The sequence below is a fragment of the Globicephala melas genome, chromosome 7 (assembly GCF_963455315.2).
Source record: "Globicephala melas chromosome 7, mGloMel1.2, whole genome shotgun sequence".
Lineage (NCBI taxonomy): Eukaryota > Metazoa > Chordata > Mammalia > Artiodactyla > Delphinidae > Globicephala > Globicephala melas.
This window is the reverse complement of record NC_083320.1, coordinates 70,089,541-70,116,745: the sequence shown is the minus strand read 5'-3', so window position 1 is coordinate 70,116,745 and position 27,205 is coordinate 70,089,541. Positions and strand designations below refer to the sequence as shown.

The window sequence follows — 27,205 nt, the reverse complement described above, 5'->3', positions numbered from 1 at the left end:
TGTTTGTTTCTTTTTTGGTAAAAAGATTTTGGCCTGGTTGACTGTCAACCAGTATCAGAGGACATTAAAAACTTTAAGAATATAAGCAGGAGGGAAGGCATACTTAGCCATCATTTCTTCCTTTAGATTTCATTATCACTCAATTGGTACATTTTTCCTGACTGTTGTTAATTATGTCTCTGTTAGCACTTTTGTTCAAAATTGAATTCAATATCCTCTCCTCTCCCCCTCAGTATTTCTTCCTGTTTCTCTGTGGCTGACTAGCATCACTGTTTGCCTAATTTTTGAAGAATATGGCTGGTGAACTATCTTTAAGAAAATAACCTGATTACTTTACTTATTAAAATATAGATTATAGGACTCCTTCCCAGGCCAACTGATTCAGAATTGCTGGGCCCTGAACGCTTCCTTCTTGTCTGTTGTACAGATCCAGTTGGCCAACAAATCCTATTGATTCTACCTTTAAAATGTCTCTTGAATTCATTCATCTTTCATTTTCCCTACTCTAGTTTAAGCCCTCATCTTTCACTCAGAATACAGCAGTAGCTTCTTATGGATATCTTCACTTTGTCTCCCTCATTTGTTTATATTCCCTGCTGATATCCAGTTAATCTTTCTAAAACATATCCATCTCCTGCTTGACAATCCTCCATTATTCCTTAATGTTAGCAAGTTAAAGTCTAAATTTCTTAAGAGTGACATTCAAGGTCTACTGCAATCTGGCCGTATCTAATCTGCTGTGTAGTATAGTTTATGTAGTTAGTGCACTCTGTAACTCTAGGGTGTAACTCTTTCCAATTATGGTCTACATGAACGGTACCTATAGGGATCTTTCAGTGCAGCACAATCACACATGGTGGCCCTGACTATGCACCTGTCTTAGCACCCTGACCTCTCCATCCTGTCTGTACATACACCTTACTTTCATAAATACAATACTCACCACCAGTCCCTAAATGCACTATACTAGTGATTTCTCAGAGCCTCAGCTCCTTCAGAGTGAATGTTCTTTCCCCTCTCATTCTCTACTTGTTGAAATCCTTCTCATATTTCAGGTCCCAGTATAAGCGTCAGATCCTCTGTGAAGCCTTCCACAGTTCCTCTCATGTTAATTGTTCCTTCTATTGAGCCTTTTTCCTGCTCATACTCTTTATTTAACAGTTCTTTCTTTTCTTCTTCTTTTGAGATAAAACTTAAATACAATGAAATGTACAAATCTTGAGTGAGCCTTTGGGTCAGTTCCTACAAATGCTTCTACCTATGTTTCCCAGATACCTATCAAGATACGCTTATACATTTTTACACATTTATAATTGATCTGTTAATATGGTTAATCATTTCCATGTGTTTCTGCCTTACTAAATTATAAGCTCTAATTAGAGCTTATAAGGCAAAGACTATGAGTTTGTCTCTTTCCCATGGAAAAAGGAGAACCTACTGTGTGTTCAGCACTGAACCAGTCTTGAATATTGTACCAGTTAGGATACAGCTCAGCTCCTCTCTTAAGAGACCCCCAAAGACACTGGCTTAAACAAATAAGACAGATATTTTATTTCTCTCACGTATTACAATTCAAAGTATAAGATGTCCAGAGCTGATCTGGCAGTTCCACAGTGTCAAGGACCTGTCATTCTTGTTGTTCCACATCTCCTTGTTCCACCATCCTGGAAGTGTTGCCCTCACCACAGTGTTTCGGGTGACTAACCACAATATTCCATCCAACTGGGAAAGGGAAAAAGAAGAGAGCTTGTCTTGGAAGTTATACTTACTTGCCGATGACCAGAACACAGTCACATGACCACATCAGCTAAAAATCAGGAATACTAGAAGAGGAGAGAATGGATATTGAGGAACAGTTAACAGATATTGCTTCATATATGATCTCAGTCTTCACAATAAACCTACAAACTATGTATAAGAAAACTAATGCTCAGAAAAGCTAAGTAAATGGCTAGAAAACTGCAGATCTGAGATCTGAATTCAAAGCCTGTACTTTTTTTTCATTCTACCTAGTAAAGTGTTAGGAGGGACTATATAATTGTTATGAAATAAAGAAAGTCATTAATTTTCACAGTGTTACATCATGTATTTTCATATCACATATTTTCACAGTATCATGTCTCTTCTAGGACATCCCACATAACTTTATTCCATACTTCTCATTATCTTTAAATGAATTACCATATCAACTGGCTTGTAACTTTTAAATCTATGATATCATTTATGAGGAAAAATCACTATATTTGCCAAGCAAAAGCTTCTATACTCTGTATTTGTTTAGAAATGCTGTCTAGTCATAAAGTTGAAGGAGATTGTCTTGTAACCCCTTCACTTTAAAAGCAAGGAAAATCGAGGTCCAGAGCAGATATAGGACTTGTCCTGTATTCCATTACTACCCTTGCTTCTTTTCAAGCATCATGGACAAGGACTAGCCTAATTAATCACTTCTATAAGTAACCATAATTGTTATACTTAAGAATTGTCTCAGGTTTGCAGAGTTGTCCTGATCTGGAAATTCAAACTGAACAATGCATAAGAAATGTGTGTAATCCTGGGCTGTTTTAGTGAAGAATGGATATTATCTAGCACAAAAAAAACATCTTTATAATTGTCAGGAACCTGTTTTAGAAAGGATGACTGCTATTTGACAGTCAAATAAAAGGAATGGGTGAGGTCATTCCTACCCATAATTCAAAACCCAAGTCAAATGCCATCTACCTCTCAAAGCCTTTCCTAAACCTTGTAAATTGATGTGAGCACTTTCCTTTCCAAACTCTAGCCTTTAAATATCTCCAGGTACTCATATATATTCTTTAAGTTACAGCTAATGGTGCCGTCGTCAGGATAGGTTTCATGTCTGTTTTGTTTTCACTACATCAGTGGCGGCCAGCCCAGGCTTTGTTTTTTGTTGGCACTCAGTAAATGTTTTATGGAATGAAATATCCATCATGGCATTTTAGGAGAATACTTTGCAGCTGGCTTTAATAAACAATCCTTGAACTAAGAGTTTCAAAGATTTAGTCCCAGTCACTTGCTTATAGCTTTGTAGCTGTATGCAGGTCATTTAACTCCTCTGAGCCTTATCAGTCAGATTGGAATACGAGTAACAGGAAATGAAGAGCTGGTGAAAAACTTTGTAAAAGGAACACAACATTAAGGTGGCACTATCCCTAAAGCCCCTTGCTGCATCCCACATAGTGCCTTACATGTATTAAGCAAACAACTACTTCAGTTTTTCTAATTTAATTGAATCATAATGGTATATATTTTATTGAAATCAAAGTTTGGCCCTAGTAGTTGACACAGCTTTGTTGGAGCTGGGAAATTTTACCAAGGGAAAATAAAATTATTGGCCCTCATGCAGGCTGATTCTCCTATCCTAGAACAGTTTCGTTATGAACCAAGGATCAATGAAAGAGGAAGCAGCCTGATGCCCAGGGATTTTCTTAGTACTTCTTCCTGTGCAAGCACATGCTGGACCTGGGAGGCAGAATAGGAACTTGCCACCCTCCATTTTCCATCTTACAGGAACAACCCAAAGGAAAAAAGGGACTTCTGTCAGAGGAATAGAGGTAGGTGTGACAGGACTATCCTGAAGCCAGGATTACCCTGGGGGTGGGATGCTTTGTATTCTGCCCACCCAGCTATACTGTCTTGGGCATCAGTGAGTTAAGTTTTTCCTTGTGTGGTATGAGGAAACTAGTAAACCAAACCAGAAATAAAGAAATTACCACGGAAGGCTTTCCTTAAAATACATTTAAAAGAGTGAAGCCATAACTAGAAGAATGTTTCCAAGGCAGAGCTGGCTCTAGCTTGGACCTCCTGGGTTTAGGGGATGAGAGTGGCCATTTGATTTGAGTTTGAGCATGTTTATTGTAAATAAAACCATTTCCCTGGAGCCTGGCAAGTTTTGCAGAAGACATACCAAAATGTAATTGAATTGTGACTGCCTCTTAAATTGTGAAATTAATTTTACACTTAACAAATGCTTTAAAAAATAGAGGAACAAGTGGCTTTAAAGTTCAGAGTGTTAATATTTGAAATCTGTCCAATTTAATTAACTGCGTCCCAGAGACTGTTTCCTTTTTCTCTGGTCAGTGTCACTGATCTAACATCCAATTTTCTTCTTTGTTGTGAGAAAGGAATTAAATGCATCATTTATTTAGTTGTATTGACCTGAATCATATCTCCCCAGCATACATTCTTATTTCAGGAAATCGGATGCATCCATGTGGAATTTACTCAGTAACTCTTCCTAGTGACATTTGTGTGATCTAATTCAAGGAACTGAAATGAAGGCTGCACATGATTTACTTGCATATGATGCAGCTGTTTTTAGTACTGTATTTACATTTTTAAAAGCAAGAATGCACCTTCTTGATGGAACAGACATGCATTTTTAGATTCACAGACTCAAGAACCGTAGAACAAAGAAGTTTCTTAGAAATTGAATCCAGACATCTCTTTTTGTTTTGAAGAGGTAGAAACTTGAGTCCCAAAAGATTTAGTGGCCCTGAACTAAGCTCACAGGGTCAGCCAGTGATAGAACAAAACAAGAAACTAGATGGGTTCCCAATTCAGGCCTCTTGTTTGTCCCAGATAAATATAGGTGTGGTTTACATTGACAATTTGTTATGACATCTGCAGCTTATTAAGACAGTGATAGACAACCTAGCCACTTAGCTACTTAAATCATCTAATTTCTGCATGACCATATTACAGTATACTATAGTCCCTTTAGCTACCTACCCTTATTTTTCTTTTCCTGCTTATATACTTATTTTTAATCTTGTGTTTTTTTTAAGCCACCCTAAATCAATTTTTTGAATGATAATATCTAAATAAATACTCGAAGTGATGCTTTGTGTTCATGCTAATTACTCATGTTTCCGTAGTGTCTACGGTATGTCAGAGATCCTGGCAATGTTAATTATCCTAACAGTATTTCATCTTTTCCATCTATCAGAAGTAGCAGTAAAAACAAATTTCAAGTGGAGTGCCTAAAAAATATATCATTCTTTCATTGCTTCACAAGGTAAAGACACTGTAATCCCCATAATAAAATCCTTGAAATTGTTTTTATCAAGCCTAGAAAATAACTTAGGAGTGTATTTAGTATCTTAAAATGAAAGACTGGGCTTCCCTGGTGGCGCAGTGGTTGAGAGTCCGCCTGCCGGTGCGGGGGACGCGGGTTCGAGCCCTGGTCTGGGAGGATCCCACATGCCACGGGGCAGCTGGGCCCGTGGGCCACAGCTGCTGAGCCTGCGCGTCTGGAGCCTGTGCTCCGCAGCAGGAGAGGCCACGATAGTGAGAGGCCCGTGCACCGCGATGAAGGGTGGCCTCCGCTTGCCACAACTAGAGAAAGCCCTCGCGCAGAAACGAAGACCCAACACAGCCAAAAATGGATAAATAAATAAATTTAAAAAAAAAATGAAAGACTGGCTGATGGGATTGAAATATTACCTAGGTATTTAAAAGGGCATTGTGATTTATGGTAAACTGATTTTCAACAAGGCTGCCAAGGGCATTCAGTGGGAAAAGAAAAGCCTTTTCAACAAATGATACCAGGACAACTGGCTAGCCACATGCAGAGGAATGAATGTGGAGCCCTACCTCATACCATATTATACAAATTAACTCAATATGGATCAAAGATCTAACTGTAAAAGCTAAAATTATAAAATTTCTAAAAGGAAATGCAGGTGAAAATCCATGTAATCTTGGGTTAGGCAGTGGTTTCTTAGATATGATATGAAAAGCACAAGAACAAAAAAAAATAGATAAATTGGACTTCATCAAACTAAAAACTTCGTCAAAGGGCACTATCAAAGAAATGAAAAGATAATCTATAGAATGGGAGAAAATATTACAAATTATATATATATGTATGTATATATGAAAAGTGGGCAAAGGACTTGACTAGAGATTTCTCCAAAGAAGATATACAAATGGCCAATAAGCACTGTAAAGATGCTCAACATCAAAACTGTGATGAGGTATCACTTCATACCCACTAGGATCCTAGCATATAATTTTAAAATGGACAACAATTATTGGTGAAGATGTGGAGAAATTGGAACTCTTGTACGTTGCTAGTGGAAATATAAAATGGTACAGCTTCTGTGGAAACGTCTGGAACTTTTGTGGCAGTTCCTCAAAAAGTTAAACATAATTGTTATCTGACCCAGGAATTCTGCTCCCAAGCACATATCTAAGAGATTAAAAACATATGTTCACACAGATATGTATACACAAATTGTAGCTTTATTCAAAATAACCAAAAAGTGGAAACAACCCAAATGTCCATTAACTGAGAAATGAATAAACAAAATGTAGTATATTCATAAAATGAAATATTATTCAGACATAAAAAGCAATGAAGTACTGTTACATGCTACAACATGGATAAAGGTTGGAAATTTTATGCTACATGAAAAAAGCCAGAGACAAAGGCCATGTATTTTATGACTCCAAACGTCCAAAGTAGGCAAATCCATAGAGTCAGAAAGTAGATTAGTGGTTGTCAGGGGATAGAGGGGAGATGTGAATTGGGACTAACTGCTAATAGGTACAGGCTTTCTTTCTGAGGTGATAAAAATGTTCTGTGATTAGATATTGGTGATGGTTACACAACATTGTGAATATACTGAAAACCACAGAAGTGTATACTTTAGAATGGTGAGTTTATGTTATATGAACATCTTAATGTAAAATACTGAAAGTTTTTTAAAGCATGTATACCTGACAATAAAATAAAGGTGTTATAAAAGGTTAGAGACGGTTATGAAGGATTTCTAATCATAAGGGAGTGAAATAATTTGGTACCCCCAAAATCCCCTATGACTGATAGAGAACTTTGTCTACTCTGGCTTTCAGAGGATTAAGAGAAAGGCTCTGTGGTGTGGTTTTTACAGCTTGACAGGAAGAATCAGTCATTAGATGACCCTCTGCTCAGAGTCAGGGAATGTCGTTAGAGATGTTATGCAAGTTGAGATGATAAAAATAAATTACCTCCACTGAGTAAATCACCTGTAGTTCAGAAATAGCAAAAAAGTTGGCAAACTAATAGAGCATAGGGGTAGGACTGATGGGATGTGATTTTTCTTTTTTAATGTAGAGTCCAACGGCAGCTCTTCCTAGATTTTGTGCTAAAATAAGAGCATTTTCACACATTTTAATTGCTCTGTGATAACAACAGTGTGAACTCCATCCACAAACATTTATCTACTTAATTTTGCTCTAATTTCAGTGTAGCAAGCATTTACCTTGTAAGTGGGAATAACTGTCCATTTAGTAAAAAGAAATCCCTTCTCACATTGCTAATCCTGTTGTGCATTTCTGTAATAAAGAGTAATAACAAATGGCCTTTTATATTTTTCCATTTTTAGCTTGCATTTCTAGAATACCATGTGCAAAGTAGGATCTTTATGAACTGGAACCCTAATTGCTCCTTAAACATTAGTAAAAAATATTTAAAAATTGTAGAAGTTAAGGTTTCACAATATATCTGATCAGGATTTTAAATGAGGCTTTTTTGCCTTTATAAAACTTGATAGTACTTGGTGCTATAATGTTCATGATAAACCATATAGAACTGTCTTTGAGGTACATTTTTTTTTTTTTTCGGTACGCGGGCCTCTCACTGTTGTGGCCTCTCCCTTTGCGGAGCACAGGCTCTGGACACGCAGGCTCAGCGGCCATGGCTCACGGGCCCAGCCGCTCTGCGGCATGTGGGATCTTCCCGGACCGGGGCACGAACCCGTGTCCCCTGCATCGGCAGGCGGACTCTCAACCACTGCTCCACCAGGGAAGCCCTGAGGTACATTTTTAAAGTGAGATTTATATAACTTAATAGCTATCTAAATTTTTCAATTATTTTCCAGACCTGTCATTTACTCCATCATTTATAGTGATGCTACAGGACAGAGAGGAATGGATAAAAACATTGGCGAGCAACTCAATAAAGCTTATGAAGCCTTTCGACAGGCATGCATGGATAGAGATTCAGCAGTAAAAGAGCTACAGCAAAAGGTATGTGGTTTTGGTTTTGAAAGTTATTTACCCTGGTAAATGGAATTTGAGTCTTGTGCAATGGAAAATATTATATTGTTAGAAAGTGCCTTGAAGAACTAAAACACAGTGATATATTAATGGATGAAATTTGAGATTTTTATTTGTTATCTTTTTTAAAAACATTGTGACCTGTGGGAAGAATTCATTTTAAGGTGATTGTATTGAGGAAAGATAAGAATGTTATCTTCCATAAATAATTTTTAAATAAAATGACAAACTGAAAGTCAGAAGTATTATTATCTCAGCTAGTTTTATTTTTTTGTGTTTTTTTTTTCGATACGCGGGCCTCTCACTGTTGTGGCCTCTCCCGTTGTGGAGCACAGGCTCCGGACGCGCAGGCTCAGCAGCCATGGCACACGGGCCCAGCCGCTCCATGGCATGTGGGATCTTCCCGGACCAGGGCACGAACTCGTGTCCCCTGCATCGGCAGGCCGACTCTCAACCACTGCGCCACCAGGGAAGCCCTTTTTGTGTTTTTTTTTTACATGGTTATTTGGCTGGTGCGAGGACTGTACAAATCTTAAAATATCCTGGAACTAAATTTGTTATTAATTTATAATAGTCTTCCATTCTTTAAATGTAACAGTTAAAAATCAACTATTTCAGTGAAATCTTTAGTGACTTACCAGAATGTTCAGCTTTTTAAAATTACTCCTGTACACATAAAACTTCTGTTTAGTGCTTTCAGTTTCAAAAGAAAGTAAATTGGAAGAAAGGTATACCCAGGCAAAAATTACTTGGTCTGGTAGTTGCCAGGCACATGTCTGTTATTTGTCCATTATAAGGTTTTCACTGGTCTACAGCAAAATGAGAATAATGTAATGAACTTCTTACAATGCTAAATTTATTCCGTTTAAAACTCTGTCCTTTATTCTGATATTGTTTCCATGTTTCTGTACTGTCAGAATAAAGAGCAAAATTTTATTAACATATATATTCATTGAATGATGATCATAGAGTTTTTTGTTTGCTTGTTTAATATCATTACTTAGTGTTTTGGGGGTCCCCAATGCCACCCACACATTCTGCGATTCTCTAGAAGAACTCACAGGACTTAGTATACTGTCATACTCAGAGCTAAGGTTTATTACAGAGACATTGTAAAGATACACAGCCAGATCACTAATGGAAAAAGACATCAGGTGGAGTCTAGAGGAATCTGTGTGCAGGCTTCCTACGCTCTTTCCCTCCTGTGAGAGGTCACACAGAGTGCACCGTCTCCAGCTTCAAAAATTCACTCAACACACTTGCAGTGTTTTGGCATGGGGAACTCCATTTGAGACTCAAGAGCTTGGGTTTTTTTTAAGGGCTGGTTACATAGGCACCCTCTGTCAACCAAAATTTCAAATTCTCGGAAGGAAAGTAGTTATTCACCATAAATCTCATGGTACAGTCTAAGTAGGCTGGCACAGCATTTAGAATCTTATCACTTAAACGTTTTCAAAAATCAAGTTCCCAGATGCTGTGAAGGGCCAGCCTTGCAAATAGGCCTTTCTGAAGATAAACAGCCTAAGGCCTGCTATGTTAAATTATTCCTGCACGGGCAGTTGAAAGTGGAGGATCTTATGTTGGTTCCCTCAATTAAAAAAAAAAATTTACTAGCCTGTGGAATTCTGAAGTCTAAGAAATATGCTAGCCATGCGGTTCTTAGTTTCTTCCATAAATATAGGAACTACACAATTCCCTTCCTCCTTTCCATTTGATACATCTACTATAAAACTAGCTGTTATACATACTTCACTGCATTCCTCAGAAATTATCATTATTCTTTGTGATTCTCCTTTTGATTTACTAAAGAATACTCACAGTTATATAGGTAAACTTAATGGGCTAGATGTCTTCATTAGGGGTGCACAAGAGAAACAGAGATGGGATAATGACAGGCACTTTCTCAATTTTTTTTTTTTTTTGCGGTACGCGGGCCTCTCACTGTTGTGGCCTCTCCCGTTGCGGAGCACAGGCTCCGGACGCGCAGGCTCAGCAGCCATGGCTCACAGACCCAGCCGCTCCGCGGCATGTGGGATCTTCCCAGACCGGGGCAAGAACCCGTGTTACCTTCATCAGCAGGCAGACTCTCAACCACTGCGCCACCAGGGAAGCCCTTTCTCAATTATTGAAATGAAGTTTGGATTTCTTTTCCTTTCCAGTTTATGTATAAGGCATAATCACTTTTTAAAAAACAAAACAAAAACTCCCAGCTTTTATTCTTCTTATTTTCCCATTAGGTTCATTAAGAAACTTCAGCAATACTGTACTTGCTCTAGGAAAGTTAGGAAACACAGAATTAGGGAAAAGGAATATTGAGATATTCTTGGGTTAAGGCAGACACAGGAGTTTCTCTGTCTCCTCTTCTTTCTGCACTGGCCAGTGGTAAGCAATTGAAAACTTTTGTAATTTAATCTCTTATCTGCCATGGAAGAAACTTTCACTCACAGCAGCAATTATCTTAAAGAGGGGAAAGGGAAATATTTTTTTACATTTCTCAAGAACAGGGGAAGAAAAAATATATACTATATATTCTTATATGTTAAACTCTAAATATTTTGATTTATTTAAGAAACATTATTGAGTGTCTGCTGTGTACTGGGTCCTTAATGAGGTTCTAAGAATACTGAAATAAAATATAGTTTATGTCCTTAAGGAACTTTCAATAAGTAAAAAAGGAAGATCAAGTTATTACCATAGCATACTAAGTGCTACAGTAGAGATCTGTACAGGATAATATGTGAGCACAGAGAAGAGGCATCTATCTCAGTCTGGAAGGATCAGGTCATAAGCCCACTACTAAGCCCAACCCTTTAGCTAAGATTAGGAGGAGTTGGGTAAATTAGGGAAGACGGATCCTGCAAGCAGAGAGAGAATATTATATAATAAAATCTTGGAAGTGAGGAATGTATGGTATGTTTTATGTACCATAAGGTGATCCTATGGCTCCAGAAGGAACTATAGGGCAGTATAGGAAAAGAAGCTGTGAAGGTAGATTAGAGCCCTATCTCTATGACTATGATTATGTAGTTTGTACGTATTCTTATTCATTCAAAATTTATTGAAGGATTTAATATATGCTTTAGAAGGGTCTTCCTGACAGTGGGATAGGGGATAAATAGGATAGAGAATTCACTCAACAAACATACATTGATGCTAAGCAATGGTCTAAGATCCAGGAATATAAAAATAAGTGGCAAATCAAGTTGCATTTTAATATATATATATATTTCTATTAATATACATATATTAAATACATATGTACATATGCTTCAATTTACAAAAGAAAGAATGAATGCAATCATTTCAAGCGATCAAAATGAGGACTTAAATTAAGCATTGGGAATAAATTTGGGAATAAATCTAAGATTTATTTAGGAGATAGAATGAAAAGCAGGTGGCATATGAATGTAGGCCACTTCTGAGGGTGATGGCTTAGATTCTAAGATGATACCCATGTATCTGGAAGAGAAGACTGGATTAATAGTGGTGCTGATGAACTGAAACCAAGAATGGAGAAGAAGGTTCAGATTTAAGGGGTTGGGAAATAAGATGTATAATTAGATTTTAGTTATTAGGTTTGGTTACCTATGGGACATGCAGGTGAAAATGTCCAATGGATGGTTGCAAATATGGACCTAAAAGCCTAGGTAGAGTTCTGAATTGGAGTTTCTAGATATAGGTTGTAGAACAACAGATTTCATCATAGCCTTGAATGTTTATAACATTTCTGAGTTATATGTATGGGGTGAAGGAATATATGAAGGACAGGAGGGTAAGAGGGAGAAAATAAGGAAAACCAGTTGGGTTGCTGGAGATTCAGAAATAGGTTAAGGAATTTACTACGAACAGAGGAGAAACACCCATTCCTCTAAGAATTGGAGGGAACAAGAGAGAGAAATAGCTGCAAGTGAAAATAAGTTTGCAGATAAGGGGTGGAGGTGGCAGGAAGTTAAAAGGGTTATCATGAATCACTTATATCTGGAATCCAAAAAAAGTCAAACCTGTAAAAAACAGAGAGTAAAATGGTGGTTACTAAGGAATTGGAGGGGGGCAGATAAGACTGACGGTGTTTAAATTTGTAACAAGTAGTAAAGCTAGAGATCCAATGTACGGTATGACAAATATAGATAATAATATTGTACTATAATTATTTAATGTGATAAATATGACTACAACAATCCTATTACAATATATAAATGTATCAAAGTAACACACTGTACACCTTAAACTTACAAAATGTTACATGTCAAATTCATTCAATTTAAAAAAATCAAATAAACAAAAAATAGTAGGGTTATCATATGAGAGTCCATTTTTTTCCTGTGAAATACAAGATAAGGTCATCTACTGAGTGAAATGATTTTAGAATATTCTGAAAGTGGTAATAAAGACTTGAAAGCTTCAGTTAAGAAAAGAAAGAAGAAAAATTTTGCATCCAGCCTTCACCATGAATTTTTGGTGGTGTCAATCCATGTTTGCTGGTTATTTTTTCATCAAGTTTCTTGATATAGAAGTAGAACAAGTGGGTGGCCAAATCCAGGATTAAGAGATTGTAGAGTTAAGAGTAGAAGAATTTCTGGTTAGGTGGCCAGAAAGTGCATACTAAAGCAATTGAAATTATGTGCTTTGCGATATAAGCTAAAATCAGAAAAAAGCTAATCTAGGAGGAATCTAACAGACTAAGAACAAAAAGAGGGTTTATGGCTGAAGTGTTCATGAAGTGAGAGAACAGATATAGAGGGAGTAGAAGAATGTGAGAGTTCAAAGGATAGGTTATTGTCAATGAGTAAATATTAATGTTTAGGATCTTCTGTCTTCATAATGAGTCATAAAAGTGGGTAGCTGGAATGAGATTGAGGAATTCAAGAAACTCTAAGACTAGAGCAATTCTCCTAGAATGGTGGTAGTTTTAGGAGCATTTAGAGAGACTGTTGTGAAAGGAAGAGCAAAAATTCTTGAATGTGAGGAAATGACTAGTATCTTGGAAGATAACTGTTTTGAGGAGAGACTGGTATAATTGAATGCCTTGTGAATGGTCTTTTGCTTAAGTTTAAATGAGTAATGGCCCAGAAGTGGCAGTAATGAAGCAAGATCATACTTATCTTTTTGTTCTCCCACATCTAACTCCATCACCCAACCCCTGTGGTTTGATATGACACTAGACAGCTTCATATGAGGGGGTTACAGAGGCATCTGTATCCTCAAGAGACAACATAATTATTCCCATTTTAATGTGAGATGCCAGGCTTGCTGAAATGCACATTCTTAACCACTGGACCACCAGGGAAGTAACATGGCCCTTTCAAAAGAACAAAATAAATTTCCAGAAACAGCTCCTGAAGAAAACATGCATCAGACTTAATAGACAAAGACTTTAAAATAACTGTTGTAAATATGCTCAAAGAGCTAAATGAAGCCAGACTCAAAGAACTAAAGGAAATCGGGAAAGCAATAATATGAACAAAATAAAAATTTTACTAGAGGGGTTCAAGAATACACTTGAACAGGCAGAGTACATAATCAGTGAACTTAAAGACAGGTCATTTGAAAAAATGGAGCCTGAGGTACAAAAAGAAAAATGAAAGAAAAGTTAACAGAACCTAAGGGACTTATAGGACACTATCAAGTGCAGCAATATATGCATCAAGGGAGAAGGAGAAGAGAGAAATTCTTTTGAAGAAATAGATTATTTGAATAAATAATAAAACTTCTCAAGTTTGAGGAATAACATGGATATACAAATCCAGGAAGCTCAACACACTTCATGTAGGATAAATCCAAGAGTCGTACATCAAGACAAATTATAATCAAACTGTTGAAACACAAAGGTAGAATCTGGAAAGCAGCAGGAGGAAAGTGACTCATCATGTACAAGGGAGCCACAATTAGGCTGTCAGTGGATTTCTCAGCAAAAACCTTGCAGACCAGAAGACAATGGGATGATGTATTTAAAGTATTGAAGAAAAAAAACTGTTAACCAAGAATTTTATATCTGGCAAAACTGTCCTTCAGAAATGAGGGAGAAATTAAAATATTCCCAGACACACAAAAGTGGAAGGAGTTCATTACCCCTAGACCTGACTTACAAGAACTGCTAAGGAATGTCCAAGTTGAAGTGAAAGAGTGCTAGAGAGTAACTTGAAGCCAAGTAAAAATATAAAGTCCTCTGGGAAAGGTAAATACATAGACAAATATAAAAATCAGTATTATTATAATTTTGGTTTGTAACTCTGACTTTTATTTTCTACAGGATTTAAAAGACAAATGTATAAAAAATAATTTTAAGTCTATATTAATGGGTACACAGTATATAAAGGTAAAATTTGTGACATTAATAGCAAAGTGGGGGGCAGAGCTATAAAGGCATAAGGTTTTTGTATGCAGCTGAAGTTAAGTTGTTGTCGATTTGAGATAGATTGTCATAACTTCAGGATATTATATGTAATCTCAGTGATAACCACAAAGAAAATATAAAATATTCACAAAAGGAAAGGAGAAGAGAATCAAAGTGTGTCACTACAAAAAACCAACTAAATACAGAGGAAGGCAGTAGCAGAATAAATGAGGAACAAAATGCTATAAGACATACAAAAAATAAAGAACAAAATGACAAAAGTAAGTACTTCCCTATGGGTAATTACTTTAAGTATAAATGGTCCCACCCTACTCAAAAGACATAGATTAGCATAATGGATAAAAAAACTGGATTCCACTATGTGCTGTCTATAAGACTCACTTTAGATTTTAAAACATGCATAGATTGAAAATGAAAGGATGGGAAAAGACTCCGTGCAAATAGTAACCAAAAGAGAGCAAGTGTGGCTATACTAATATCAGACAAAGTAGACTTTATGTCAAAAATTGTTACAAAAAAAAGGAGGGACATTACATAGTGATAAAAGGACGGTATCAAGAAGATATGACAGTTATAAATATATATGCACTGAACATCAAAACTCAAAAATATACGAAGCAAACATTTATAGTATTTAAGGGAAGAAATAGATGACTCTACAGTAACAGTAGGCAGCTTCAATATCTCACTTTCAACACTTCCATTAATGGATAGAACAACCAGACAAAGATGATCAATAAGGAAATAGAAGACTTGAGCAACATCATGGACCAATTGGAAATAGCAGACATATACAGAATAGTCCACCCAGCAGTAGCAGAATTCACATGTTTTTCAAGTTTACATGAAACATTCTCTAAGACCATATTTTAAGCCATTAAAAAGACACCATAAATTTAAAAAGATTGAAATCATACAAAGTGTCTTTTCTAATCACAGTGGAATGAAACTAGAAATCAATGGCAGAAGGAAAACTAAGAAATTCACAAGTATGTGGAAATTAAATAACACACTCTTAAATAACCAATGGGTCAGAAAAAAAATCATAAGGGAAATTAGAAAATATCTTGGAGACAAATGAAAATGAAAGCACAACATACCAAAACTTATGGGATGCAGTGAAAGCGTGCTGAAAGGGTGAAGAAAGATCACAAATCGGTAACCTAACTTTACACCTTAAGAAATTAAAAAAAGAACAAAATAAACCCAGAGCTACCAGAAAGAAGGAAATAGTGAAGATTAGAGCAATGATAAACAAAATAGAGACTAGAAACTAATAAAGCCAATGAAACCAAGAATTGGTTCTTCTAAAAGATCAACAAACTTGACAAATCTTTAGCCAAATTGATTAAGAAAAAGAAGACTCAAATAACTAAAATCAGAAATGAAAGAGGGGACAATACTACCAAATTGGATAACCTAGATAAAATCGACAAATTCCTAGAAACACACAACCTACCAAGACTGGAACATGGAGAAATAGAAAATCTGAATAGACCTATATCTAGTAAAGAGGTTGAAACAGTAACCAAAAATTTACAACAAAGAAAGCCCAGAACTTAATGTCTTCCCTGGTGATTTCTACCAAACATTCAAAGAAGAATTAACACCAGTCCTTCCCACACTCTTCCAAAATATTGATCAAGATGGAACACTTTCCTAACTCAGTTCTATGAAGCCAGCAACCCTAATCCCAAAGCCAGACAAAGGCACTACAAGAAAACTACAGGCTGATATGTCTTATGAATATTAATACAAAAATCCTCAACAAAATACTAGCAAACGAAATTCAACAGCATTTTAAAAGGATTATACACTTTGACCAAGTGCGATTTATTCCTGCAGTGCAAGGATGGTCAAGTCAATCAGTGTAATCAAAATTAGTCAATGTGGGCTTCCCTGGTGGCACAGTGGTTGAGAGTCCTCCTGCCGATGCAGGGGACATGGGTTCGTGCCCCGGCCCGGGAGGATCCCACGTGCTGTGGAGTGGCTGGGCCCCTGAGCCATGGCTGCTGAGCCTGTACGTCCAGAGCCTGTGCTCCACAACGGGAGAGGCCACAGCAGTGAGAGGCCCGCGTGCCGCAAAAAAAAAAAAAAAAAAAATCAGTCAAGGTAATACACCACTTTAACAGAATGAAGAGGGGGACAAAAACCACAGGATCATCTCAATTGATGCAGAAGAGTTGATAAAATAACACCTTTTTTTTTAATAAAAGCGCTCAACAAACTAGGACTAGAAGGAAATTATTGCAACATAATAAAGGCCATATACGAAAAACCCACAGCTAACATAATACTCCATGGCAAAAGACTGAAAGCTTTTTCTCTGAGATCAGGAACAAGACAAGGATGTCCACTTTCACTACTTCTATTCAACATAGCACTGTAAGTCCTACCCAAAGTAATTAGGCAAGAAAAGCAATATCCAAATTGGAAAGGGAGAAGAAAAATTATTTCCATTTGTTTCCAGATTACTTGATCCTGTGTGTAGAAAACCCGAAAGATTCCATCAAATAAACTATTAGAACTAATAAACAAATTCAGCAAAGTTGTAGGGTACAAAGTCAACACTCAGAAATCATTAACATTAAACAAACTGAAAAGGAAATGAAGAAAATTCAATTTACAATAGTATCAAAATGAATAATATACTTAACAATAAATTTAACCAAGTAGGCGACAGACTTACACACTGAAAACTACAAAATGTTGCTGAAAGAAATTAAAAGAATAGGGAGTTCCCTGGTGGCTTAGTGGTTAGGATTCCAGGCTTTCACTGCCGTGGCCCAGTTCAATCCCTGGTCGGGGAACTGAGATCCTGCAAGCTGCACAGAGCAGCCAGAAGAAAAAAAAATTAAAAGAAGAAACATATGGGGGAAAGTCTGTGTTCTTGGGTTGGACCCTTACCTTTCACCATATACAGATTAACTTAAACCTGATCAAAGACCTAAATGCGAGAGCTACTATAAAACTCTTAGAAGAAATCATAGAGGGAGAGCTTCATGACATTGGGTTTGGCAATGACTTCTTAGATATGACACCAAAAACACAGACAACAAAAGAAAAATTAGGTAAGTTGGACTTATCAAAATAAAAACTTTTGTGCATCAAAGGACGCTATCAACAGAGTGAAAGGCAACCCAAGGAATGAGCGAAGATAATTGCAAATCATTTATCTGATAAAGGATTGATATTTAGAATATATAAAGAGCTCCTACTCTCAACAACAAAAAACAACTTGATAAAAAAATAGGGAAAGGACTTGAATAGACATTCTCCAAAGAAGTTACACAAATGACCAATAAGCACATGAAAAGATGCTCGACATCATTAGGGAAATGCAAGTTAAAACCACAGTAAGACACCACTTTGTACCCATTGGGATGGCTATTACAGAAAATTAAATTAAGGGGCTTCCCTGGTGGCGCAGTGGTTGAGAGTCCGCCTGCCGATGCAGGGGACGCGGGTTCATGCCCCGGTCCGGGAGGATCCCGCGTGCCGCGGAGCGGCTGGGCCCGTGAGTCATGGCCGCTGGGCCTGTGTGTCCGGAACCTGTGCTCCGCAACGGGAGAGGCCACAACAGTGAGAGGCCCGCATACCGCAAAAAAAAAAAAAAAAAAAAAAAATCAGTGTTGGTGAGGATGTGGGGAAATTAGAACTCTTGTACATTGCTGATGGGAATGTAAAATAGTGTATCCACTGTGGAAAATAAATGATGTTTCTTCAAAACAAAACATAGGATTACCATATAATCTAGCAATTCCACTTCTGGGTACATACCCAAATGAACTGAAAGCAGGGATTCAAAGAGATATTTGTATGCCCTTGTTCATAGCAGCCTTATTTAGTGGCCAAAAGGTGGAAGCAACCCAAGTGCCCCTCAATGGATGAATAGATAAACAAAATGTGGTATATACATACAATGGATAGACTAGTTGGATTCAGAGAGACAGAAAGTAGTAGGGTGGTTCCTAGAGGCTGGGGGAAAGGAGTGGGGAATTAGTGTTTCAAAGGACAGATTTTCAGTTGGGGAAGATGAAAAAGTTCTGGAGGTGGATGGTGGTGATGGTTGCACAACAATGTAAGTGTACTTAATGCCGCAGAACTGTACACTTAAAAATGGTTAAAATAGCAAATTTTATGTTACATATATTTTACCACAACTTTCAAAAAATCTATTACCAAAAAACAAAAATCAGTGTAGCCTAGATTCTCCTGCTATCTATGTTTTATTGCTGTTCACCTGTCATTCATCAGTTTGTACAGACTCGCCTGCCTTTTACCACTTAGCTGTCCATACTCCAAGTCAGTTCTTCTCACAGCATTTCTTCTAGTTCACTGCAGTTTAAGACTCAGAAGCTCCTCTTTGAAAAGTCAGTGTGCTACATCCATTTAAGAACATTCTGTCAAGCAAAGACATCTGAGCATTCCAAATCAATAAAGGAGACAAAGACAAATAAGGCAGGTAAGTGATTTTTTTAAAATGCTATTGGCCAAAATTACAAAAGCAGCACATGCTTATTGAAAAAAATGCAAATAATCCAAGGTACACAGAATATAAAGTGATGGTCCTCTCCCTCACTTCCCAGAGGTAATCATTGTTAGTAATATATGTATATCCTTCCAAAATATGTGAATCATGTTTTTTCAAAAATGGAGTTATGCTAATTTGAAAAAGGTTTTAAATTTTTTTAAATATCTTTATCTTCACCATCATCATCACTAAGATTTATTGAGGCTTACGTTTGCCAAAGTGCTTCACAGTCATCTGATTTAATCATTTTACAGCTCTTATGAGGAAGAATTATCTTTCATATGAGGAAACTGAAGTACAAAAAGGGTGAAAAAACTTGCCCACAACCACATCACTAATAAGTAGTAGAACTATGATTTGAAAAAAAAAATTGCTTGACCACAGATTTCATGTCTATGACTTCTTTGCCTAAAATCATCCATAGTCTTTCAAGTTCACACATACAGAACTACCTCATTCCATCTAATAACTGATCATCTTTCTTGTACTACCTCTTACTGAAAGCACTATTTTTCTTTAACATTTCAGATACCATATTTGATTTTTCTCATTCCTTTTTGGGTTGCATTTCCTCATTCTTCTCTGTAGGTTTATTCTCTACTACCAGGTCACTAAACATTAGACTTATTCAAGGCCTTCTTTGCATCTTTATATTCTTGTATGAGCTATTTCATCTTCTCCTATGGCTTCAAATACCTATGACAGTTACTCTTAAATTTATCTCCCTACTCCAGATTTACTCTCTGAGCTCTAGACTCATATATCTTTTTTTTTTTTTTTTTTTTTTTTGTGGTACGCGGGCCTCTCACCGTTGTGGCCTCTCCCGTTGCGGAGCACAGGCTCCGGACGCGCAGGCTCAGCGGCCATGGCTCACGGGCCCAGCCGCTCCGCGGCATGTGGGATCCTCCCGGACCGGGGCACGAACCCGCGTCCCCCGCATCGGCAGGCGGACCCTCAACCACTGCGCCACCAGGGAAGCCCTAGACTCATATATCTTATTGTCACTTGGAAGGCACGTTAAACTGAATGTCAGACCTGAACTTATATATCCACTATTTTTTTCCCACCTATACCATATTAATAGAGTAATGAGTTTTATAAGGTACCGTGTGGAATAATACTGCCTTTTATTTATCCTAAGTTACCTCAGTTAAATTTCACAGGATGATCCTTCATACGGCTACTAATATCCTACTATTGATCGTCAAGTATATTTACTTTCCCTGGCCCCTAAGAGGTGTTCTTCTCTATACCAAATTTTCCATTGTTACATCTAGGCACTCCTACCACCATGACATTAAATTGTTTGTCTTAGAACCTCTAGTCTGTAAGAAAACATGACTATTTTTAGCTCTTCCTTACAGTTTAGCCTTTATTCTAGACCATATTAAAATGGCAGGTAATCCCAGAAAATACTGAACCAATTTTATCCTTTTCCCTCCTTCAATCCTTAAATTCATATTACTTCAGAAAGCAGAAAGGAGAATTAACTTTTTATGAATGAGTATATTTTACAAGAGTCACATACTTTATATGTAAATACTCCCAGCCCTACAAAGTTGGCATTGTTAGCCCCGTTTTCAAATGAAGAAACTGACACTCTCAGAAATAAGTTAATTTTTTAACATAAGTGGCAGAATCTATACTGAAACAGTTTATCTGACTCAAAAGTCCATATTCATTATACTAACCTAGTTAAATCACAGCCCATTCCAGGTTTTCAAACCGTTTTCTTCCCATTGCTATAAATAACCAAATATAATCTTCCCTATCCTTGGATAAATCCTTACTTTGTGATTTATACATCTCTTACTAAGAGAGCCTAGAGTATAAAGTTTGCCATTCATATTTCTTTTATTCATCCTACAAATAATTTATGATGTTCCAGGAACATAATAAATGCTAGGGATTCAAAGATACATAAAACATAAAATGTACCTTTTAAAGGATTCACAGTCTAATATGGCTTATTCTGTTTCTTGCTTTGTATAAGCACTTAGGTATACCCAGACTAAAAGGTCTTCTGACTGTTGCAAAGTAGAGGAATATTTTAATCACGGTAGCCCCTGACATAAACAACTTTTAATGTGCTTGAAGGATAAGAGAAGAGATTATTATATAAGGCAGTGATAGAGTTGGCTTGGCCTCTGAATTTTGTGCAGATAGAATAAGCTATTGTTACAAAGAGATCAGGAAATACCATGCTTAAATAAGGTAGAAGTTTATTTCTCTCCCATGTAACAGTCCAGAAGTGAGTAGCCAGGGCTAGTTAGGCAGCTCATTCACCCCTAAATTACAGTTTCCCTCTCTGGAGTCACAGTGGCTGCTCTACTTGTTATCATTTCCCTGCCAGTAAGAAGAGAGAGAAGTGGGGAAGAGCAAACAACTTCCTTTTAATGATGTAATCCAGAATTTGCACAGGTCACTTCTGTTCATACCCCGTTAGCCAGAACTTAGTTACATGGTCACACCTAGTAGTGGGGAAGGCCAGTAAATATATTCTCTAGCTGGATGATCATGTGCTCACTTAAAGGTCTATATTACTGGGCTTCCCTGGTGGCACAGTGGTTGAGAGTCCGCCTGCCGATGCAGGGGACACAGGTTCGTGCCCCAGTCCGGGAAGATCCCACATACCGCAGAGCGGCTGGGCCCATGAGCCATGGCTGCTGAGCCTGTGCGTCTGTAGCCTGTGCTCTGCAACGGGAGAAGCCACACAAAAAAAGTCTATATTACTAAAAGAAAGAATGAGAATGCGTATGTGGTAATAATTAGCAGTCTTTGCCATATCTTGTGACTGACTAGTTAAGTTGCCTAGGGAGTTTCAAATATCACAAGATTCCACAGTGTGGAATTAAATATTAAATCAGTTTTATTATACCAAGTTGCTTATCACTCATTTCTGCCACTGTCCTGTGGGAGAAACCAAATATATTTTTAAAAGATGTAAGTACCCTCTATTGTTTCTTTGACCAAGAGAAGAATCTTAATAAAGTAATAAAAACATCTGAAAATTTAAAAACTGATTGCCAATTTGAAAGTCAGATTACCATATTCATAAATGATTAAGTTACAGAAAACTTCCTGCGTTTGATCTGCTTGTCCCCAGAGCCTTTGTATTATGTAATCAGAAAATATCTTCTTGTTGAGAAAAGAAGTATTTGTCTCTTCTTGCCCAGTTCTTGATTAAAAGAGAAATATCTACAATAACTTGTATACAAAGGATGAAATTTTCTTAATTCTAAAATAGTTCAGATGCTGTGCTATAAACTGCTTTTTCTTTGTACTGATAAGTAAGTTGAAGGATATAAAATATTTCAAATCATCCTGTGTGCTAAGCAAAGAGCCTTATTGACTAACCAGTGGGTATAAGGTGAAAACCTCAAATAAGACTAAATTTATGCTGTCTTTTTATCATAAATTACAGTTCTAAATGTTTTTCTGACAATAAATGTAAAGCCATAAGGATTATGCTGTCAGATTGCTTTATTCTAGAGCTAGTCTTGACCCATGTGAAATGTAAACTCTCAAGGCTTATGTTACCCATAAAAGCTTGTAAAACATGTTTTAAAGGAATGCATAAAGGCGTAACATGCCTTTATTTTATGTACTACTTTATTTTAAAATGCCTTTACTTTCACTTAAGATGTGAATGGCCTCATTATTGTTTACTACTCTTCCTTTTTACCTTTCTTTGCTCCTCAAAACATTTATCTTGGTGTAAAGTGTCGGTAGGAATAAAGTAGTTCACTCTTTTTTTTTTTTCTACTGAAGCTACTGGTATTAGAATAAAGGTGCTTCTGGCTCTTTCTGATCGAAGCCTTATTTCTTCTATTGTACATTGTGAGTACTTTGCCATAAACTTGTTTTCCACCTATTAGAATTTAAAATGTTTGTATCCTTTGTTCCAGGGCTTAATTTTCAGAAATATGTCTTGTTAAAACTTTTAGGCAGGTATGCTAGGATATATATTCAAGAAGATTCATTAATAATTAGGAATATTTAAATTATGATACCCATTCAAAGATTATTTTGAGCACCTACTCAATGTATTGTATCAGGAACTGCTCTAAGTTACTGGGTCTACAATGAGCAGCAGAAATGCTCCCTGCTTCATGAAATGGTGGCACAGACTAGTTAAGCAGAGACTAGTCAAACAATCCTGTGAATGTAAAGTTTCAAACTCTGATAAGTATTAGGAAGAAAAGTAAACTGCTTTTAAAATGTCTGTTAGGGATTTGACCTAATTTAGAGAAGACAATTTTTATGAAGTGATTGTGGAAGGACAAGGTTGGGGGGCTTTCCAGGTACAAGCCCCATTGGCCTAAAGAACTGAAAGTATAAGGGAAATAATGCAATGAGAAGAGTCAAGGGCAAGACTTTGTAGAGTTTTAGAGGCCATATTGAAGATTTTTGGGTTTTTATTCTATAATCAGTAGGGAGCCATTTAAGGTTTTTTGGGGGGAGGGGTGGGAGGAGGAAAGAGTGGGTCTTATGATTAGATTTACATTTTGCAAAGAACACTATGGCTACAGTGTAGAGAGTGGATTGGCTGATAGATTTAAGAAGAGCAGTTAGGCTGTTGCAGTAGTTCATTAATGTTGGATGCTTGAACTGTTATGTCTACATTGGAAATGAACAAGTGGATAGATTTGAGAGTATTTAAGATTAAAATTGACACTTGGTGGTGGATTGGCAATAGAACGAGGAAAGGTCAAGGATGGTTGTAGCTTTCTGGATAAATAGCGGTGCCATGTATTGAGAGAAGGAATGCTAGAAAAGGACCGATTTGGTGGGGTTGCGGGGGGTTTGAGGGGTTTGTTAGTTGGAGGGAGGAGATCATCGGATTTGAGTAAGTAAAATTTGAAATGCTTTTTCAGGAGCACTTGACCACATAGATATAGAGTTCAAAGGAGGGTTCTGCTAGAAGGAGAATTTGAAAGTCTGGGAAATAACCAACCACTGGGAATGAGATTGCCCGAAGGGAGAATATATAGCAAAAAGAGGACCTTGGTAGAGCTAGATAGACTCACATGAGTCTAGCCATGGTGCTTATTTAGGGTCTTGGGCATTGTGGTCAGGCAAACCTGTATTCAAATCCCAGCTCTACTACCTACTGAGAAACCTTGAGCAGGTTATTTTGTAACTCTTTGTGCCTCAGTTTTCTCATCTATAACATGTGGGAAATAATCTCAGAAGGTTAGTTTAAGGATTAAGTGAGATAGAGAAAATAAAGCTCTCTAATTTCTGGAGCATAGTAGTCAGTGAAATGATCATATGATGATGATGTGTTGATGAAAAATTTGGTTGCAAAACAGTTCACATTTTTAAAAAAAGATACATACACATGTACACGGAAGTTTTGAAAGGGCAAATGCCCAAGTGTCAGTAGTAATTACCTCTGAGGAGGAAAGGAGAGCAAAGTAAAGGAAGAGACTGTCACTTTTACTTTGTATGTATCTGGGGTTTTGTTATGGTGGTAATGGTGGACATTTTGTTGTTTTTTGCATTGTTTTCAACAAACGTGCTACTTTTGTAGTTTTTAATGACAATTTTGTTTCTTAATCATTTCTGAGCCTATTTTGTCTCTTTGTAAACTTTGAACAACCAGAGTTTGTTTTTTTGCTTGACAGAATGTTTTTGATTCAATGGAGATACCACACTGATTTCTTGAAGAGAAGCTTCTGAGTCCTAGATTACAGTGAACTAGAAGGACTGAGAAACTGGCTTAGAGCATGGGGTGGTTGTGTGGTAAGTCTGGTGACAAATTGCCTATGTACGGTGATAATCAGAGCTTTAGTTAATGGACATATGCACTACATGCTATAGTAATAGATATTATGTGGAAACGTTGTTCATTATTACAGGAAAGTAACTAATGTTTGCAAAGAGCTTATTATGTACCATAATAAGCAATCTCCTTCAATCCTGTAAGTAAATATTATTTTCATTTCAAAATGAAAGAAACCAAGGCTCAAAGAAGCTGAATAAATTAATCAGGACCAAAATGCAATATTGTAAAATAAAAATAGTTTACCATTTGGCATGCAGAGAAATTGGTGACAGCACTGTCACTTAATAGTAGATAATCAGATTGATAATCTGATCTGTCAAATTGCAGATCTCCCAGGTGAGTCTTGGTATCAGGAAGGTGGGAGAGGGCAGGGTTTATAACTTCTTAGTTATAGGAGAATATAGCAGAGAATGGTTTAGCAATGAGCCGTGTAAACCATATCTCCGAGTTTTTAATCCTATACCGTCTCTTTTTTTTTTAACCTAAAATTGAAGTTGGTTTTTAGTTTACCAAAGTTTCAAGATAAGACAATTAGTTTGTGTCTGAAGTGTTATGTATTGGAATAATTAATATTTAATTATCTTCCTTCATGAACTGTGGAGCTCCCTATTGAGAGCTTTTGTGGTAGCCAAGCAAATCCTTCAATAAAGCTTTTGTCCTCTTTGTTAATCTTGGAACAGTTTGAAAGGTTTTTAAACCAAGGCTTTTTCTTTTAATCCATTCAATATTTACTAAAATTTTTATTCTTTCTATACTTAGAGGAAAAGAATGGTATGTCTCAGAATATTGGGATTAGTTCTTGAGGATGAGAAGAGATAATGTTTGACCTATTTAGAGAATTATGGATGACTTAAGGACACTTGAACTTTTTTTCCCATTTAGGAAATACGTGCTTTGGAAACTATGAAAAATGAGAATTTTCAGTATCAGCAGTAGGAAAAAATTCAATTTATAGAACTCTATATTAATATTTATGAAACCCATGAAAACTTGAGCAGCTGTATGTCCAAAATTATAGAGAATATGCTGCCTTAGTTTTGAAGATGGATTGAAATTTTGCCTGGATAAAGGGACATTTCTTAAGATAAGCTTTTTGCTTTATTTATGATAGTCGAGAGTATGTATGGACAACCATTTTTAGTAAATTCAAGATGTGTACTGTATTTAATCACCATTGTTTTAAGTTTTGCTTTTGAACACTGAGAAAGAATACAAAGTACATTCTGGCACCAAGTACCTAAGTACCTGTTTACCTCTTTAGATGCTGATAGACCACTTGTTTTGCTAGTCTTTGGAACTGGAAGCAGTGTCAAATACACAGAAGCCAGAGTCATCTCGGCCAGATGGTGTTTGATACAGATGGATGGTTAGTTGTCATGCAGATCTCCTAGTTGGTAACTTGTTGCTGCCATCTGACTCAAAGAATCATTCACACACACTGGCTGTCAAAAGCATCTTCTCTTCTGTCTGTTTTAGCTGTCATGTCTGTGCTCTGTACAGAAGTGTTGACAAGACATTGCTGTTGTACGTTTTCAATGTGGTTGTTAGTGATTTTTCTGTTTTGTTGGGTCTTTGGTAGTGCTGGAATGTACTTGCTTTTTAATTGTACTGTTTTTTAAAAAAAAATACTGTGACAGTGCAACAATTATCTGACCTTTTAAAAAGACTTTTCAGATAGTAAGTTTGTTAACATCTGTTCAGTGAACAAAAGCATTTACTAAAAAGAAAAAAAAACCAAACTTCTTGTTCCTGTTAGTTTCCAAACATAGCAAGTAAACTGAATTCTGCTGGTTATTTCCCAGTTTGATACAGTATCCTCTTCTGGACTTCCCCTCTCATAGCCTTGTGGTCAGAAGCTTTATACTATTTTCTAAATATGTATTTTCTCTTCTCAAATTAGTACATTTTTTTCTGATAGTATAAGCTTCCCTTTCTTTCCAGAAAAAGAAAATCTTCAGACATGGCCTATTTTTTTTGCATCCATCTTCTGAAACTTAATTTCCTTTTGTCTTATTTACCTACTGACCTACTGTCTCTATTTTTCCTATTTTCCTTATAGAAATGTAAGCAAAACCTTATCTCCATTCCTTCAGGTTACTTCTGAAGGCATATCTATTTCTCTTATATTTCCTTATAAAACTTAGTTTATTTATTCGACTAATATTTATTGAGCATCTCAGTGTGTGCTAGGTACTCTGCTGTACTCTGGAGATGGGGTACTCAGGAGAAAATAGTCTCTGCCCTTGAGGAGGTCATAGTCTAAAGGGAAATCATACATATAAACATTTAGGCTAGACTACTGTAATTGATATAATGTAAGTATGTGGAAAGAACAGTAAAAGAACATGGGTCATTGCTGTTCTATTTCCCCTGCTATACTTCCAGAGTATTGGTTTTTAAATTATTACAGAATTTGCTTAAGTTTATAAAGTACTTTGTTAAGTTGTTTAAGAAATAGTTCGAA

General features: G+C 36.7%; 1 protein-coding gene across 8 annotated transcripts in view; it reads left to right on the top strand.

The window, feature by feature from the left end:
* TANK (TRAF family member associated NFKB activator) overlaps positions 1-27,205 on the top strand; it is an 87,893-nt gene that overhangs the window by 25,874 nt on the left and 34,814 nt on the right. For 7 of the 8 annotated variants that reach the window (XR_011377586.1, XM_070045968.1, XM_070045966.1 and 4 more), the window contains exon 2: positions 7,884-8,031. Coding sequence is in view for 7 of the 8 variants with exons in the window: in XM_060302363.2 (XP_060158346.1) it covers positions 7,884-8,031 (148 nt within the window). In the remaining variant the exon portion in view is untranslated. Of the gene's footprint in view, positions 1-3,446; positions 3,573-7,883; positions 8,032-27,205 lie in introns of those variants that run through there. The other variant, XM_070045967.1, reaches the window with a different exon arrangement.